This window comes from Hemiscyllium ocellatum, chromosome 7, assembly GCF_020745735.1.
Source record: "Hemiscyllium ocellatum isolate sHemOce1 chromosome 7, sHemOce1.pat.X.cur, whole genome shotgun sequence".
Classification (NCBI taxonomy): domain Eukaryota; kingdom Metazoa; phylum Chordata; class Chondrichthyes; order Orectolobiformes; family Hemiscylliidae; genus Hemiscyllium; species Hemiscyllium ocellatum.
In genome coordinates, this window is record NC_083407.1 from 92,714,896 (window position 1) to 92,735,380 (window position 20,485).

Genomic DNA, 20,485 nt, shown 5'->3' on the forward strand with positions numbered 1-20,485 from the left:
CTGACTCCATACGTGGAAAAAGGTTCTCAATGTCAACCCCTATTTAAACCCTTAATCATCTTGTACACCTCTATCAATTCACCCCTAAACCTTCTTTTCTCCAATGAAAACAGCCCCAAGTGCCTCAGCCTTTCCTCATACGATCTTCCTACCATACCAGGCAACATCCTGGTAAACCTCCTCTGCACCCGTTCCAGTGCCTCCACATCCTTTCTATAGTATGGCGACCAAAACTGCACACAATACTCCAGATGCAGCCGCACCAGAGTCTTATACAACTGCAACATGACCTCAGGACTCCGGAACTCAATGCCTCTACCAATAAAAGCCAGTACGCCATATGCCTTCTTCACAGCACTATCTACCTGGGTGTCAACTTTCAGATATCTATGTACATGGACACCAAGATCCCTCTGCTCATCCACACTACCAAGTATCTGACCATTAGCCCAGTACTCCATCTTCTTGTTACTCTTACCAAAGTGAATCACTTCTCACTTACCTCCATTGAACTCCATTTGCCACCTTTCTGCCCAGCTCTGCAGCTTATCTATGTCCCGCTGTAACCTGCCACATCCTTCCTCACTGTCAACAACTCCACTGGCTTTCATATCATCCGCAAACTTGCTCACCCAACCTTCCAGCCCCTCCTCCAGGTCATTTATAAAAATGACAAACAGTAATGGTCCCAAAACAGATCCTTGTGGAACACCGCTCGTAACTGCACTCTAAGATGAACCTTTACCATCAATTACTACCCTCTGTCTTCTTCCAGCCAGCCACTTCCTAATCCAAACCTCTAACGCACCCTCAATGCCATACCTCCGTATTTTTTGCAGTAGCCTACCATGGGGAACCTTATCAAACGCCTTACTAAAATCCATATACACCACATCTACCACTTTACCCTCGTCCACTTCCTTAGTCACCTTCTCAAAGAATTCAATAAGGTTTGTGAGGCATCACCTGCCCTTCACAAAACCATGCTGACTATCCTTGATCACATTATTCCTATCCAGATGTTCATAAATCCTATCCCTTACAATTCTCTCTAAGACTTTGCCCACAACAGAATTTAGACTCACCGGCCTATAGTTACTAGGGTTATCCCTACTCCCCTTCTTGAACAAATGTCCCTTTACAGACCTTTGACTCTCATGTCAGTGTTAGGGAAACAATTGGAGAAAATTCTGAAGGAGTGAATTAATACTGTTATGAAGATGTGTGTGTACGGTACCTTTAAGAGAGTTAAAAGGTAGCAAAACCACCTGACACAGCACCAAGTGTTCTCAATAAGGTAACAATGTAAACCTTGGTCGAAAGCTAGATTGGCTGGTTGCCTGGAAATGACAATACAGGTTCAAATTAGGCCAATCAGTATAAATTATACCCTGGAAAAAATACTAAATTCCAATTAAGCTTGAATCGAGTATATTGACAATCCTAAAGGCCAATGAACTGGTTGGACCGTAGGGTCTGTTTCCACACTGTATGACTATCCTGACTGAATTACTTGGTAGCAGTAGCAGTCATCATAGTACCAGAGGAGTACTCTCTCACTTGAGAGACAGACGACTAGTGATGAATTTAGCCTGAGGGTCATCACACCTCAAATAAGGGGCAGGGTTGAGAAAGTGGGACCTTCCTGGTGACCTGCGCTGTTGCAGTCACTATGCGTCATGAACCAGCTTACTGAGCTAACCAACTTTCATTAGTTGGTACTAGCCAGAATAACTGTGGCTACTTTATACAGCCTCAGCAAATCGGAACAAGATTTAGCCAGGGCTATCAATCCTGTTCACATTTGAATGTACACGTGTCAAGGGTAGACTGCCATTATGATGCTCCCATGGGACAGAAGTTCTAACCATCCAGGTATAGTGGGGGAAACAAAGGATGAACAATTGTACAGTTTACAATCAAGATACAGATGGAAGAATGGCCAGTTGTACATGAATCTGGAGAAGGCTAGTTCTAATTTTCAGGAGACTGCGAGAAAGACTGTTGAAAGGAGAAGCATCTTTTCATGCAATAATTAATTTTAAAATATTAAAATCTTCCCCATCTCAAAAATATATATCTTAATTAGAAATCAAGGCATATCTGGTTGTGAAGCTGTGAATTTGCATGTTAATGTTTCTGCAGAAAGTGAAAACATATATTGCACCTATCTATTAACAAGTACTGAAACAGCTAGGTAACTTAGGACATATCTTTATTAGTTTTAAGTTCAAGAATTATTTGACATACACGAACAACTGTCAATGTCAGCATTTGCATTAATTCAACAATTAAAACCGTCAGGGATGTGTCAAGAGTGTTCAGTCTAATTTGATTGCACAAACATCATTTGTAGTACTAGTCCTCAATGACTGGAGGCGGTGACAAACGCAGTTGGAAGTTTTCATTTTGGAAAACGCTGTTTGCCACTGATCCAGGATGGAATAGGCCATGCTTGTCACTGCTTCGGTTACGAGAAAGTTCTGTGAGAATTGCCAACTGCAAGAAACAGAGTAAAAAGCAAAAGTATGAGTGATGGTGTTAACTCAGCAACTATCAAAATTTCAACCCGTAGGGGCTAATAAATAGTTCATGTACAAAAATCTAGTAGGGATGCATCTGTACAACTCTCAGAACATAAAGACTCAATACTATCCAAATACTCTTTCTTTTTCTGCACAGATGACGACATTGTTAGAGGCTACATCAAGTGTGAATGTTTAATCTCAGATCAGTCAGCTTTTGAAATCCATAGACACCAAGGAATATCAAGGGCAGAAACCTGGATCTAGGTCCATCCCGATTTCAATGAATGGTAAAACAGGCTTGAGGGATGAAACGCTCCATTCCTACACAAATAGTATCAATGAGCTAATTGGTGATTCAAGATATTAGTTCATCACATCCAATCTCAACAGCAATTAGGGATAAGCCACTAACACTTGCTTTGTCATGTCCCATGAATAAATTAACAGAAGACATGCTTTTTTCCTCTACACTATTAAAATACACCACAATCAATCAGAAAATTCCATTTGTATCAATTCTTGGCCTTCTCTGCTCTGATGAAATTAGTTTCTTTATCCTATGTTTTCCCTCATTAGTTTCCTATCCCTGGCATCATCTGATGAATTTACATCATATTTCTCATAGTATTTGTGGTCTCCAATGAAATGGGTCCTAGCTCTTTGGGCTGCATCACAAGTGGGTGCAAAGTACTGAGCTGAGAAAGTCAGTCTTATCTAAGGTTTTCAACCAAACTGGATTTCTTGGCATTCTGTTGTATGAAGCAATAGCTGCTAAATGTTCATGTTTTAAATAAAAGTAGGTAAAGTCAACATAGTCACACCTATGTATATCATGACAATTGTAACTCATGAACTATATCACCAATAGTCATCAAGCTGCTGTCAATACACGGGGTTGAGGGTGGGGGTGTTTCAACCCGAGGATCACCACAGCTCAGGTGAGGGCAGAGGTTGAGAAGATGAATCCTTAAATATCCCCTCACATATGAACTTCTGATCCAACACGACCAGCTGCTGCCATGGTGAACTAGAACATGCCTAACTTTGCATAATCTGGCCAAATTGGTAACTTATGGGAACTTTATCCCTATAGATATTTTCTAATTGCCCTATTCAGAGATGTTACAATACATCTCTGGAGCAGGTTGGCCTCCTGACACAGAGGTAAGGGCACTACCACCACATGACAAGAATAGGGTATACAATTGACAATATCTTGATCTTACAGAATAGCAGAATACCCTCAAAGAACTAAATGGCCCACTCCTGGTCCTAAGCTCTATGTTTCTATGTACTCCAGAAACCCACCAATACTACTTGAACAGCATTTTGCAAAATCGTGCCCTCTACCATCTGGAGGACAAGTGTAGTAGACACATCGAAACATCACCACCGACAAGTTCCCTTTCACTCCACTGTTATGATCCCAGAAGATGTTACTACTGGATGAGCCAGATCCCAAACTGAAATCCAGCTTGATAGACCATTTTAAAAAGTTTTAACAAGGTGGTTTTTTTCACTGAAACAAAAGCAATGCCACAGATTTGTCCTTCACAATAAAAAACGATTATCATGCAGAAATGAAGATAAAAATAGAACAAACCAAGCTGTTTACGTAAAGCACAATTTGGAAGATTTTGAAACATGTGCCAAATAAACCACATTTAACAAACATCAGCACTCAAACACCAGAGGGAGTTCCCTTCTCTATCTAGGTTTGACTCAAATGTTTCCTTAAATTCCCCGTCAGGAGAGCTTGATAGCCTCTCCCTTCATTATTCTCACAAGTGAGCTGAAAATTTCCCAATTTTAAATAACTTCAGGTTCTAACTGACCACAGGCAGCACGGTGGCTCAGCGCCAGGGACCTGGGTTTGATTCCAGCCTTGGGCGACTGTCTGTGTGGAGTTTGCATATTCTCCCCGTGTCTGCGTGGGTTTCCTCCGGGTGCTCCGGTTTCCTCCCACAATCCAAAGATGTGCAGGTTAGGTGAATTGGCCATGCTAAATTGTCCATCGTATTGGGTGCATTGGTCAGGGGTAAATATAAGGTAGGGGAATGGGTCTGGGTGGGTTACTCTTCGGAGGGTTGGTAAGGACTTGTTGGGCCAAAGGGCCTGTTTCCACACTTTAGGGAATCTGACCTAATTTCTGGAATTTTCAAATTAAAACCCTTGCAGTGAGGTAACCACCTGATGAAGAAGCACGGTCTGAAATCTAGTGCTTCCAAATAAACCTGTTGGACTATAACCTGGTGTTGTGTGATTTTGAACTAAGTCTTAAGTGTTCTGAGTGAACTCCTTTTTGCAGGAGAAAATGCTCTTACATTATTAGAGGTCTCTCTGCTATAGGAAAGATGTTGTGAAACTTGAAAGGGTTCAGAAAAGATTTACAAGGATGTTGCCAGGGTTGGAGGGTTTGAGCTGCAACTGGCTGAGGCTATTTTCCCTGGAGTGTTGGAGGCTGCAGGGTCACCTTATAGAAGTTTATAGAGTCATGAGAGGCATGGATAGGGTGAAAAGTCAAGGCCTTTTCTCCAAAATGGGGGAGTCCAAAACTAGAGGGCATAGGTTTAAAGGTGAAAGTTGAAAAAATTAAAGGAACCCAAGGGGCAACTTTTCATGCAGAGGGTGGTACGTGTATGGAATGTGCTGCCAGAGAGATTGGCATGATTACAATATTTAAAAGACATCTGGTTGAGTATAGAAATAGGAAGGGTTGAGGGGGATAAGGGCCAAATGTTGGCAAATGGTATTAGATTAGTTTAGGGATACATTTGGTCAGCATGGGTGAGTTGGACTGAAAAGTTAGTTTTGCTGCTGTATGTCTCTATGACCCAACTAGGTCTTTCGCGAACTGAAACAAATACTTCCCAGTTTATGGGCCTTTCCTAAACATCAATCAATTCTTGATTATTCTCAATCGAAAGCAAGATAATACCTTTCAATGTTTGATCTCACTGATTATAAAACTTTCACAATACAAGTTCATTTGTATTTGGAAGAATTCAGAAGAATGAAAGGTGACTTTATCGAAACATACAAGATTCCAAAAGGACTTGACAGGGTATATGCAGAAAGGCTGTTAAGTATATTCAAGGCTGAAATAGATTTTTAATCAGTAAAGGAATAGAGGGTGATGGGGAAAAGACAGGAAGAATAATTTGAGTGTTATCAGATCAGCCATGATCTCATTTAATGACAGAGTAGATTTGATGGGCTGAATAGCCCACTTCTGCTCCTTTGTTTAACTGTTTTAAATTGATATGATCACTCCGGGAGAACCCCAATCACCTAATCTCTGACATATACTGTTTTGTTTTTTTAAAAAAATCATGACTCCAAAAAGACCGAAAAGTTAATTATTAAACCTCCTCACATTCATCAATGAAAATACACATGGCAGCAGTTTAAAATGCAATCTTTGCAATAAATGATATTATTCTATATAAAACACACACTTTGCATTACGTCACATACCATTCTTACTTAGAACTATGTCACTGTCGCTGGGTGAAAATTTTGGAAATCCCTAACAGTACTATGGATGTATATTTGTACCGAATGGGTCCAGATGACATCAACACTTTTCCAGAACAATGAAGGATGAACAATAATTGCTGTCCCAGCCAGTGATGTTTGCATCACAAGAATGAGAAAAACATTTTTTTTAAAAATCCTGTTCATTTCCAAATTTTGAAGTTATGGAGTTTAATTTATGGTCTCTGGTTACCTTACTCAAAAGTGACTAATCAATACTCTGAGCTCTAAACTGAACAAAAATAGCAAACAGGATGAATCACAAAATTATTGTCGTGCATTGTGTCTGCGCTGGCTCTCTGAATGTGCATTATGACCTTGTGTCTTTTCTCCACAATCTTGAATACGATTTCTATTTAAATAATCTTGAATGGCTCAATGAACATGCTTCCACCACACTTCCAGACAATATGCCCCTGTCTCGAAGTACTTGCTCTGTGAAATTATTTTTACTCATATCACATTTGCTTACTGCTGGCACACCACCCCCTCACCTCCATCCAGGACCCCAAACAGTCCCTCCAGGTGAGACAGAGGTTCACCTGCCTCTCCGTGATTCTAGTTTACTGCATCAGGTGCTCCCGATGTAGTCTTCTCTACATCTGGGACACCTAATGTAAACTCAGGGCACATTCAGGCAAGCATCTCATCTGGGCCTCCAAGGAACGACCTGACTTCCTAGTCACCGCCCATTTTAATTCCTCTTCCCACTCCCTTTCCAACATGACGATCCTTGTTCTCCTCCATTGCCACAGTGAATCAGACCTCAAACTGGAGGGACAACATCTCATCTTCTGCCTGGGCAGCCTGCAGCACTCAACATTGAGTTCTCCAATTTCAAATGACCTTCCTTCCCATTCCCTGACTCCCCTTCCCACCCCTCTCACTCCGTTCCATCCCTCTGACCGACCCTTCTTCCAGCAACCAACTGGATTCATTCCTCCCATCAACCTACCAGGTCATATCCTCTACCTGTGCTCACCTATCCCTATCTCACCACCCTGTCCCTCTCCCCACCCAAAACCCTCCCACAACCCTACCCCTGCCTTATCTGCAGCTCCCATTATACCCACCCCCAGTCCTGAAGAACAGTTATACCACATTGACTTCTCCACCTCCTGATGCTGCCTGGCTAGCTGTGTTCTTCCAGCCTCCTGCTTGTCTACTTTGGATTCTAGCCTCTGCAGTTTTTTTTTCTCTCTCTTCAGAAAAGGGAGAGAGAACAGTTAAATGCGTGGCTACAGGGATGGTGCAGGAGGGAGGGATTCCGGTTTCTGGACAACTGGGGTTCTTTCTGGGGAACGTGGGGACCTCTATAAACAGGATGGTCTACACCTGAACCTGAGGGGCACCAGTATCCTTGGGGGGAGGTTTGCTAGTGCTCTTTGGGAGGGTTTAAACTAACTCTGCAGGGGCATGGGAACCTGGACTGTAGCTTTAGGGTACAGGACCTTGAGAGTAGGGAGGTTAGGAATAAGGCATCGACCTCGAAGGAGGGTGCCTGTAAACAGGAAGGTGGCTTGAAGTGTGTATACTTCAATGCCAGAAGTATAAGAAATAAGGTAGGTGAACTTGCAGCGTGGGTTGGTACCTGGGACTTCGATGTTGTGGCAATTACAGAGATGTGGGTAGAACAGGGACAGGAATGGCTGTTGCAGGTTCCAGGGTTTAAATGTTTTAGCAGGGTCAGAGATGGGGGTAAAAGAGGGGGAGGTGTGGCATTGCTTGTCAAGGATAGTATTACAGCTGTGGAAAGGACGATGAAGGAAGACTTGCCATCTGAGGTAGTTTGGGCTGAGGTTAGAAATAGGAAAGGTGAGGCCACCCTGTTAGGAGTTTTCTACAGGCCTCCTAATAGTCCGAGAGAAGTAGAGGAAAGTATTGCGAGGATGATTCAGGAGAAGAGTGAAAGTAGCAGGGTGGTTGTTATGGGGGACGTTAACTTCCCAGATATTGACTGGGAAAGCTATAGCTCGAGTTTGTTAGATGGGTTGGTGTTTGTCCAATGTGTGCAGGAGGGTTTCCTGACACAATATGTAGACAGGCCAACAAGAGGTGAGGCTATACTGGATTTGGTTCTAGGTAATGAACCAGGCCAGGTGTTAGACTTGGAGGTAGGTGAGCACTTCGGGGACAGTGACCACAACTCGGTGACTTTTACTCTAGTGATGGAGAGGGATAAGTGTGCACTGCAGGGCAAGAGTTATAGCTGGGGGCAGGGAAATTAAGATGCGGTGAGGCATGACTTAGGATGCGTGGATTGGAAAAATAGGCTTCAAGGGAAGAACACAAATGATATGTGGAGATTGTTCAAGGAACAGCTATTGGGTGTCCTTGATAAGTATGTACCAGTCAGGCAGGGAGTAAAGGGTCTTGTGAGGGAGCCTTGGTTTAATAAGGAATTGGAATCCCTTGTGAAAGGGAAGAGGGCGGCCTATGTAAAGATGAGGCGTGAAGGTTCAATTGGGGCGATTGAGAGTTATAAGGTAGCCAGGAAGGATCTAAAGAGAGAGCTAAGAGCAGCGAGAAGGGGAGATGAAAAGTCCTTAGTTGGTAGGATTAGGGAAAACCCAAAGGCTTTCTATAGGTATGTCAGGAATAAAAGGATGACTAGGGTAGGTATCGGTCCAGTCAAGGATTGTAGTGGGAAGTTGTGCGTGGAGGCGGAGGAGATTGGAGAGACACTAAATCAATACTTTTCATCAGTATTCACTCAGGAACAGGACACTGTTGCTGATGTGAATATTGAGTCACAAGTGATTAGAATGGATGGCCTTGAGGTATGTAGGGAAGAGGTCTGGGGAATACTGGAAAGGATGAAAATAGATAAGTCCCCTGGGCCTGATGGCATTTATCCTAGGATCCTCTGGGAAGCTAGGAAAGAGATAGTGGAGCCATTGGCCTTGATTTTTATGTCGTCATTGTCTACGGGAATAGTGCCAGAAGACTGGAGGATAGCGAATGTGGTCCCCTTGTTCAAGAAGGGGAGTAGGGATAGCCCGAGTAACTATAGGCCAGTGAGTCTCACTTCTGTTGTGGGCAAAGTCTTAGAGAGAATTGTAAGGGATAGGATTTATGAACATCTGGATAGGAATAATGTGATCAAGGATAGTCAGCATGGTTTTGTGAAGGGCAGGTCGTGCCTCACAAACCTTATTGAGTTCTTTGAGAAGGTGACTAAGGAAGTGGACGAGGGTAAAGCAGTAGATGTGGTGTATATGGATTTTAGCAAGGTGTTCGATAAGGTACCCCATGGTAGGCTAATGCAAAAACTACGGAGGTATGGCATTGAGGGTGCATTAGAGGTTTGGATTAGGAATTGGCTGGCTGGAAGGAGACAGAGGGTAGTAGTTGATGGTATAGGTTCATCTTGGAGTGCAGTTACTAGCGGTGTTCCACAAGGATCTGTTTTGGGACCATTGCTGTTTGTCATTTTTATAAATGACCTGGAGGAGGGCCTTGAAAGCTGGGTGAGCAAGTTTGCGGATGACATGAAAGTCGGTGGAGTTGTGGACAGCGAAGAAGGATGTGGCAGGTTACAGCGGGATATAGATAAGTTGCAGAGCTGGGCAGAAAGGTGGCAAATGGAGTTCAATGTAGCTAAGTGTGAAGTCATTCACTTTGGTTGGAGTAACAAGAAGATGGATTACTGGGCTAATGGTAGGCTACTTGGTAGTGTGGATGAGCAGAGGGATCTTGGTGTCCATGTACACAGATCTCTGAAAGTTGCCACCCAGATAAATAGTGCTGTGAAGAAGGCATATGGTGTACTGGGCTTTATTGGTAGAGGAATTGAGTTCCGGAGTCCTGAGGTCATGTTGCAGTTGTATAAGACTCTGGTGTGGCCTCATCTGGAGTATTGTGTGCAGTTTTGGTCGCCATACTATAGGAAGGACGTGGAGGCATTGGAACGAGTGCAGAGGAAGTTTACCAGGATGTTGCCTGGTATGGTAGGAACCTCGTATGAGGAAAGGCTGAGGCACTTGGGGCTGTTCTCATTGGAGAAAAGAAGGTTTAGGGGAGATTTGATAGAGGTGTACAAGATGATTAGGGGTTTAGATAGGGTTGACAGTGAGAACCTTTTTCCGCTAATGGAGTCAGGTGTTACTAGGGGACACAGCTTTAAATTAAGGGGTGGTCTGTATAGGACAGATGTTAGGGGTAGATTCTTTACTCAGCGGGTTGAGTGTTCATGGAATGCCCTGCCAGTAGCAGTGGTGGACTCTCCCTCTTTATGGTCATTTAAGCGGGCATTGGATAAGCATATGGAGGTTATTGGGCTAGTGTAGGTTAGGTAGGCTTTGGTCGGCGCAACATCGAGGGCCGAAGGGCCTGTACTGCGCTGTATTTTTCTATGTTCTATGTAAAAGCAGTCTTTATCTGCACCCTCTAACTCTTAATCCTTTTGTAAGAGGAGACAATTTCTTACCATCTGCTTTGTCCAGCCCTATCATGATTCTGAAAAGTATCAATTCTCTGCCTCCTCCTCTGCAAGAAAACCCAATTCACCTTCATAACTAAAGTTCTTCATCCCTAGAGACATCCTTGTAAATATTTTCTGCATTCTGTCCAAAGCATTAATATAATTTGTAACGTATGGTGCCCAGAACTATACATAATATTCTAGCTGAGTCCAATGAGTATGTTACACAAGTTCAGCATAACCTCCTTGCTCCTGTACTCGATGCCACTACTAATAAAAACAAGACCTATAATTTGATCACTATTCACTTTACCTGTTCCTGTATATCCTTTAGGTATTTCTAATTCTACCAAAATGTATCCCCTCACACTTCTCTCAGTTGAATATCACTGAGTTGCCTACTGCACCAACTTGTCAATGGCCTTTTGAAGATCTACACTGCCCTCCTTACAGATTACAATGTTTCCAAGTTTTGCCTCATCTGCAGACTTGGAAACTGCCTCCTGAAAACCAAGATGCAGATCATTAATATATATCAGGGAAAGCAAGGGTGTCAAAATCAACCTATGGGAAACTCACTACAATCCTTCCTCAAGTTAAAAAAAACATTGTGATCATTACTCTCTATATCCTCTCACTCAGCCAATTTTGTTTTCATGCTGCCATTTTCATACCACGATCATCAGGTCTTGTGAGGTGCTGTATCAAATGCCTCTGGAAATGCATGTTATAAGAATTTCAAGGGGGTACAATTCCAAAAAGGTTGCAGGAGCAGAACAATGAGTGTACATGTGCACACAGCAGTGAAGATGGAAGGTCAAGTGGACAGGGCAGTTAGCGAAGCATAGGGTGCTCTCAGCTTTTTTAAAACAGGACCAACAGCAAGGAGCTGAGGTTGAACTCATACCAAATACTTACTAGACCTCAGCTGAGAGTGCCACAATATAGGAAAGTCATGAATGCATTTCAGTGTGTGCAGATGCGATCTATTAGAATGGGTTCAGGTGTGAGGAACTTCAGCTGTGAAGACAGATTGAAGAGATTGGTATTGTTCTCGCTGGAGGCAAGCTAGCTGAGAGGAAATTTGATTGCAATTTTCCAAATCACGATCGGGCTGGACAGACTAGAGAGGGAGAAGCTTTTTTGCTTGTAAAAGAAACAAGAATGAGAGGGCATGGATTTAAAGTGACACGCAAACAAAGCAAGGGTGCTGTGCGAAAAAAAGTCATTCCAAGTTGTTAGGGTATGGAAAACACTACATGGAAATGTGATGGAGGCAGGTTCAGTTGAGGTATGACAAGGGCAATGGATGGTTATTTGGATAGCAATGATGTGCAGGGATATGGGAAAAAAATATGGAATAATAAAGCCAGTGCAGAGTCGAATGCACCTTCTGCACTGAGTTAATTCTGTGATTTTTGATGCTTGTTTTACAAGACCAACCAAAAATTAGTTTCAGGCATCTCCTTCCTTTGAAGCAAATTGTTGCGTAGTCAAAGTTAGGCAATCTCCTTAAATCTGTTTAGAATGAATTCTGAATACTGTGAACTGTAATACATAGCTTTAATCATGACCGCCCAGCATACTGCCCTGGAGTAACCAGGGTTATTCACTCCGAACACATGGAATGGCTAGTCAGCTATGAATGAACTCAAAATATGTTGAAATGGTTTCTAGTCTACAGTGGTTAAGATTGTATACAAGGAATATTACTCAGTATTTAAGTTGTGTTATAATTAAAAGCCAGAGCCAGGTCCAGAATTGGGATAGAATATCTTAAATCTAGTCCTGAGTAACCTGCAAATATTCATTGCCAATGGCTACATATGATTAGTGGCAATTGAGGATAAAGTACCAGATCATGTAGGACACTATGAAACAGTGCTGCAAACTCTTAAGCAGAAGTTGGATCTCAGATCCAAGAGTACATTGTCATATATTAAGACTGCAAACTTAAGTTTTTCTGATTACTCATGCAATTTCTAGTTATCTTTGATTGGACTTACACTGGGACCCTTCGAGTAGCTTATAAAATACCTTGTTTGTATTTCTGCTACATATAAGAATTATTCAGTCACAGAATCCCTACAGTGCAGGAAGTGGCCATTCAGCCCATTGAGTTTGCACCAACACTCCAAAGAACATCTCACCCAGACCCAGACCCTCACCCGATTCCCATAAACCCCATTTACCATGGCTAATATACCTAATCTGCTCATCTTTGGGTTGTGGGAGGAAACTGGAGCACCTGGAGGAAACCCATGCAGACACGGGGGGGGGGGGGGAGCGGAGAATATGCAAACTATTTACCATTTAAGTTTGAGGCAAACAGCAGCAGAACAGCTCATATTGAAAAAGAATATTGCATGTGGAAGTGAGGTGTTTCCACAATGAACACATTGCTTAAATCTGCAGACTGAACTTCACCACAATTGCCTTTTAACTGATGCTGAGTACAGCTATAAAATGGGACATCATCTTCCGGAATTGCTGAAGGAATATATAAACGACACAGAAGAATAATAAATAAGTGTCATTTGTCAAAGAATGTTGACAAAAATACAACCGTCATCAGCAAGCCCAATAGAATAACCGTCATCAGCAAGCCCAAAGAACTCACACAAAGGTGTACATCAGAAAGTGCCACTTTCAAGAAGCTGGTCATCACCACGAGAGAAAAGTAGAGTGACAAAAAATCAATAGATTGGACTAAGAGCAGCAAGGTATCCCTGGGGATAAAAATATGCAGGATATGTTCAATAATTTGCAGCCAATCATTATCTTTGGCTTAGTTAAACGTTGACGTCTGCTAACCATCTTGAGTTGCTGTCTTGGGTCTTCATGTGACAGAACAGGCTGATTCTTAACCAGCAGATCTTTGGACATGTGGACAGATACCATTCTTCCTCACATGCTCGTATTTAAGTAAATTTCTTATGAAAGGTCAATGACCTGGAACATTAATCCTGCTTCTCTATCCTACCAAAGCTGTCTGACCTGAGTACTTCCAGCTTTTTCTGTTTTAATTTTATCAAACACCACTCCAGAATGGCCTTTAAGCCTTTTGGTTACCACTGGAACCAAATGTGCTCAGGTAATAGAAATGGGCAGGAGTAGGAAATATTGAGTGATTCTCCATCTTCAACAAGGGTAGAAAAAAATCTGTGTTCTGTCATGCTAGCCATGGGTGTCTGTAGGGGAGATTCCACTGTGATACACGGAGGACTAGAACAAGCTGAATATTTAAACTCATTACTTAATCAAATGGGCAGAATTATCTCTTAGCACAATACTTGTCATTTGCTTACTACATAGGAACAAAAATAGATCGTACCATAAAACAGAAACTATTTAATATATTCATGAATTAGATTGTCCTTTAAGAGTCAGAATTAAGGGACCACAACTTCTAGCTCAGTGCCATTGTTTTACCATTGATATTTAGAGGCTAATGGTCTAATGTTTTAATTTTGCAATTAATTAAAATTAGAAACTCATGAATTAATGTAGATTCTTTCATTAAAATATGAATGAACAGAGCTACCTTTCTCCCCAAGGAGATATGGCATCTGTTTTAATATGGATGGGTTGAAACAACTGGAATATTAGGAATTGTAACAAAATCTGAACATTAGCAGTTTACATTAACTTTGTCAGCTGGAGAGTATAACTGGCTGCATATCAGAGCTTTAAAAATATCTTCGCATTTTGCATCATGGTTCCACAGGGACTAGCTGCCTTTATATGCTTCAAGTATCAATTCTTCATAGGCTAATATTGACAAAGCTACTGGATTGTGGAGTGTACGCATGTAAGCCTTATCCTCTTCTTACCAATACCTGAATGTACTTATTATTTGAGCAAAGGTCGATAATGAACATCAGGAGAAATCTCCTGGAAAGACAGCTGGGTGAGAGAAACAAAAGGCAATTGGAAACTAGAATATTCCACATTTAACACAAAAAGCATTGTTAAAACCTATATGGGTTCTCATAGCAACACCTGTTATTTGAAGAAAGTGAGTTAGCTAAAAGACAAGTTGTTCACTGTGAGAACATGTTTCATTTCGGCCAGAGAATAGTGATGGTGGATGACACTGTGATAATCTTCTGTTCAAGACAGAAGTGAAACATTTTCAGGCCATCCTGGTAAAGGATGCAGTTGTAGAAGGATTGGACATTCATGGTGAATGAGTTGGTCAGGGTCAGGAATCTGCAAACGTTAAAATGGTGATGGATTTTGGAAGAGTTTGGATGTATGTGCGAAGAAGTACTATTGCTGTCACTGTTACCACATGGAGACTGCAAGGAAGGAACAAAGAGATCAATTTTGCATACATACATAAACTGTAAACTTAATTTAGAGCTTATTGCATTCATTCTTACTCTGATTAAATGTTGGCTGTTATTTCTTACTGTGATGCTATCCATCTCTTCCAACCCTATTTCTTTGCTCAAATGCTAAATCCTGATTCTCATTATCATGACAAATTAATGTAAATTCTTCCCAAAAAGCACTAGCCATCACCCCCCAAGAAAATTGGTCCCAACTCTTTTGTGGTTCAAATATAGGTGGTTACAACACCATGCCAACAGAAACACAGCCATCTTTTGAATCTTTGTTTTGAAGTTTGCTAAATTGCTGTTTTGAAAATATTAACTACGATCGTGCATACAATTGCTCTCATCCCATAAGTGAATAAAAACAGTATTAACTGCAACACAGGATGAATAGGCTTGCTTTTTAATTCATGTGACTGAATGTGTGATTCTTAGTACTGTTTTACAATCAAACATACATTTAATTCCATTGCAAATCAGGTTATACTGCAGCATGACTGTAATAATGTACTCATAAAATATTCCTTCACAGCTCAAAGTCACAGATGGTGAGCACAGAGAGTACAATACAATGATTACACTGAGGACTTCTGCACATTTGGAGTAGCAAATTACAGCCTATAATTTTTTAATTGGCAAAGCTACAGACTTTCTGTTCTGGTCAGAAAAAGGAGAATTGCGAAACATTATGCTCATTGAAAATCTCAGACATTAATGGGTCAGAATACATGAACTTTCTGTCAATTGCACAGACAAGAAATTAAAGCTAAACACATATGAAAATTTCACGATTCTCTCACTATTGCGACAGTGTTTAATGGAATGAAAGCAGCTGCTGAATCATAAGAATATTAAGGTAAAAAATGAGGTCTGCAGATGCTGGAGATCACAGCTGCAAATGTGTTGCTGGTCAAAGCACAGCAGGTTAGGCAGCATATTCCTGAGATGCTGCCTAACCTGCTGTGCTTTGACCAGCAACACATTTGCAGCATAAGAATATTAAAGAAGTTCAGCAATGTCAGAGCCTAAGATCATAAGAAATAGCAATGGGAGTATACCAGTCGGCCCACTGAGTCTGCTCCACCATTCAATAAGATCACAAACGACTTGATTGTCAGAGTGACACTGAGCACATTGGTGAATCTTGATCAGCTCACTATTAAATCCACTTTGCTCCCTGAACTCTCTTGTTGATCAAAAATCTGCTTAACTCATCCTTGAATATATAATCTAGCTTTCACTGCTCTGTGGAAGAAGAATTCAAAGACTAACAACTCTCTGAAAGAAACACTTCATGAATGCCTTAAATAGGAGATCCCTTAATTTTAAATTGTGCTTCCCAGTTCAAGGATTGACAAACACAGGCAGTAACTAAAAAGTTTGTTATGATAAAGCCCACCTGTTAAATTGTACGCTTTGAACTGTCAGAGCGAGAATGCTCCTTACTAAACAGGAGCAGACCAAGCCAGTGCCTATGCTAACTTGCATCACTGAAGCTTCAGTACTAGCTCCCTGTGTACTTGTGGATGGGAACAAACAATGCTGCACATTATTTAGGAGTCAACTATAGACTAAGTGGTGGACTAATCACCTTAAATTCAGCAAATGAGGAGGTGATTACTTGGCTCCAGGGACTTACATACGCTAAATTGTTGTTCTTCTCAAAACGAATTACCAAAATAGACAATCTCACAATTTCTCATATTTTACATCATCTGCCAATTTTTTTGCCAACTCATGCACTCTATGAATTATCTCTTTGCAAACTCTGTCAGCCTCTCAAATTGCTTTCCCATCTGTCTCCCTGACAGTCAATGTGCCTCCATGTTGAGACTTCTCATATCACTGACTTGCCTTTGCAGTAGCCATCTCGTTTCGCTGCCAATGCTCTAGAGTTGTTTGTACTTGGGTCTGCAGCAGTGTCAGCCACAAACTTAGAGGTAGATCATTTGGAGGTTATCCTTGCAAGATCATGCCTCCTTCTTATTTCCACCAGGCATGATCTTGGGATCTTCATTTGGCCCCATCATTGGCACCCTGAAGCCCATGAGAAAATCCAACCCCATGTCTTTAGATGCAATTTAAAAAACAAATGTATTCATATTTTCTACTTACTGTACCTGCACCTTGATTTATAAGAAATGTACTGCACATTCCAAATATGCATTTGTTTGAGAATTTAGCTAATTACCAATGACAACCTGTTGCGACAGAAAAAAACTCAGGAAACTGTTCCTGGAGTATTCAGTGTGATCTATCGATAACATATACATCATGTTTAGTGCTGCTTGGAAGGGAGGTAAAGACATTTTCAAGACTGACTTTCAAAAGGAAATTGGACAATCATTTTAAGAAAAGAAAATCCAGGACTGTAAGAAAAGGAAAGGGGATTGTGATTAGCTACATTGCTTTGGTAGACAGTTAATATGGATATGATGAGATAGAGTGCTACAACAAACCTATTCTAACATGAAAATTTTATGTGAATTATTTAACTGAATGTCTTTTTTTTAAACAGCCCTTATTTTCAACTTGAGTATAAATCCTTTAAAGAGCAGAAAAACATATGATCAAGGAAAAAAATTAGGCTACTCAGCTCTTCAAGCCTGCTCCGCTAAACAATAAGCTCATGGCTGATCTCATTTTAATCTCTAGATTTCTGCATAACCCTTCATCCCATTGGTAATCGAGTATCTATCTACCTTTGTCTTCAAAATATTTAAAGATTCTATATCCACTACATTTTGAAGGAAGAAATTCCAAAGACACTCAATTCTCAGAGAGTGAAACAAAATCCTCATCTGGTCCTAAAAGTGAAACAAAATTGGCGAGATCAATTCTCATGAAGCATTGCTTTGCATGAAGGAATGAAATAAAGAAACAGCATTTATGTAGCATCTTTTGCAAGCTGAGGACATCCCAAAGTGCAGCACAGCCAATTAAATTGTCCTGAAGTGCAGTCATTGCTGGAAGGTAGGAAAATGCATCAGGGTCACACAAACAGCAACGCATGATGACAAGATAATCTACATACAGTGGATTTTTAAAAGGGATAAATATTGGCCAGAACCCCTGGGAGAACTCAACTGCCTTTCTTCAGATATGCTGCACGATCTGCTATATCCATCTAAGGATCTCCAACAGAGCAGCAACCCTTCCTTCCCAGTATTGGACTAAAATGTCAAGTGATTAAATGGCCAAGACACTGGAGTGTATCTTGAACCCATGATCTTCTAACTCAGAGATAATGGCTGAGGGGGTGAAATGGGGGAGGTGGGAGTGGATTTGTCTTATCCTCTGAGCACAGAAAATAATACATTAGAATCAAGTTGAAAATTTGCATAACAAGCTTATCATAATTATATTCACTTTTTAACATATACCATATACCCATCTTTAGAATTACAACAGCACAATTTTAACTTGCTATAATTGAGCCCAATGGCTTTGGAAGCCAGCTGTGTGATTCAAGGAGACATGACAACATGTGAAAGCAAATGCTAAAACTAGATGGTCTAGCTTGCAGCAGATGCCAGTGGGACCAGACAGTTGCACAGGATAAGCACCAATTCAGTTCTAACCCGAAGAAGCTAGGGGAAGGCAGACAGTGAGACAGTGCAGTAGAAAATTGATTCAATGCCCTTGTGTGCAATACGATTTTACTTTCAGCAATATAACTTGGAAAGAAAGAATGATATCATTTTAGAATATCACAACAATGCATACTTTTCCCCATCACACAAAATTATTCATATCTGTCCAACCAAGCATTAAGAAGTCACCATAAAACATTAGTGAGCTTTTGAAAACTCCGAAAGGATCAGGAACTTTAAATGGAGTATCTGGGAGATGGAGTAAGTGAATGTTTTTATTCCAACACAAAACTTTTCTAAACACAGTGACCCTGAAATGTCAGTGTCTCCACTGGGATATGAGAGTAAATGGTATAAATGGCCACTTTTAGCTATTCACATGAGTTCCTAGAAAACCCAATCTCTTTCCTGCTGGAGTCACAGTGAGCAATCCAAATATTCCCCAAGGAACTTCTGGACCTGTTGGTGTTTGTGGCTTTATTTAAATCTCACTGATACAAAGCAACAGAATACAGCTATATCTTTTACTATTAAGACTTTCTACAGGTCTGCAGCCTCCTGATGATGGTAGTAGAAGTTTTGCTGAACCCCAGAGAAAGCGTTTGCTCCTGGAGAGAGGTTTACAGTATTTTGGTTTCTAGTAATAAGGCTCATTTTAAGCTGTTATATGCTGTCAAGAGTCGAATGATGAAGCAAGCTCTTCACATTCCAGCTAATCTTCACAAGTTCATTTGACAGTTTATGACACAATAAAATATAAAATGAGAAAATATTATTTCATATGTCAGGTTCAGTCCTTCATTTCAAAGCCACGTCATCACAAACTCCAATCTAATTTAATCAGTAACCACATTCCCAAACTGTTCATATCGTAGAATTCCTACGGTGCAGAAACAGGCCATTTCACCAACTGAGTCTGCACCAACCCTCTGAAGAGAATTTCACCTAGACCCAGCCCCCTCTAATCTTATTCCCTGTAATGCTGCATTTCCCATGACTAAACCACCTCACCTATACATCCCTGGGCAAACGGGCATTTACCCTGAGGATCTCTTGTAGATAAGTATCCCTATCTTGTAGATAGGGTGCGTAGGTTGTTACTATATTTTACATTAGGATTAAATCTCGACACAACATCGTGGGCCAAAGGACCTGTTCTGTGCTGTACTTTTCTATGTTCTATAAGTCCGAGGGATGAAATGATTTACCTTAAACAACCACAACCACGTCTCTTTGTGCTAGGTATGTCTCAAACTAGTGGAGCAAGTTTTGTCTGGGTTCCTTGCTGTCATAATCGGTCAAATGCTACCTTGATGCAAGAGTCGTCAACCCCACCATACCTCTGAAGTTCAGCTTGTCTGTCCATGCTTGCACCAAGATTATAATGAGATCAGAATCTGAATGACCCTGGCAGAAATGAAATGGAGTGTTAATGAGCAGGCTATTGCTGAATAGGATCAAGATTAGCGTGGTGCTGGAAAAGCAAAACAGGTCAGAAAGCATCGAGGAGAAGAAAAATCAACGTTTTGGGCAAAAGCCCTTCATCAGAAATGCTGAATAGGTGCTACTTGATAACGCCATTGGCAATCCCTTCCATTATGTTGATGACTGAAAACACACAAATGAGAAAGCAATTACCTGGGTTTGGACTTGTTCTGCTTTTTGTGGCAGTGATATACACGTGAACTGTTCCACATTGCTGGGTACATGCCAACAGCAGCTGTATTGCAACATGTTGGCTAGGGACATCACTAATTCTGGAACACGAGTCTTCAGTACAACTACCATAATGCTGTCAAGGTGGGTCGCCCCTGCTGTCTAGTGACTTTAGTCTTTAATTTGTACAATGTGGAGCGATTTGAGTTGTCAAAGGTGGCATAGAGTCATAAAAATGCACAGCACAGAAACAGAGCCTTTGGTCCAACTCATCCAAGCTGACCAGATATCCCAAGCCAATGTAATTCCACATGCTAGCATATGGCCCATAATCCTCCAAGCCCTTCTTATTCATATAGCCATCCAGATGCCTTTTAAGTATAGCAACTGTACCAGTCTCCACCACTT

The 20,485-nt window shown here is 41.2% G+C and overlaps 1 protein-coding gene across 2 annotated transcripts in view; it reads right to left on the reverse strand.

Annotated features, from left to right (window-relative positions):
* Nucleotides 1–2,214: 2,214 nt before the first annotated feature.
* The window catches only part of vps8 (VPS8 subunit of CORVET complex), a 543,230-nt gene continuing 524,959 nt past the window's right edge, over nt 2,215–20,485 (reverse strand). For both annotated transcript variants that reach the window (XM_060827508.1, XM_060827507.1), the window contains one exon: nt 2,215–2,499. In XM_060827508.1, coding sequence (XP_060683491.1) covers nt 2,359–2,499 — 141 coding nt within the window. In that variant the 3' untranslated portion in view covers nt 2,215–2,358. The remainder of the gene's footprint in view (nt 2,500–20,485) is intronic.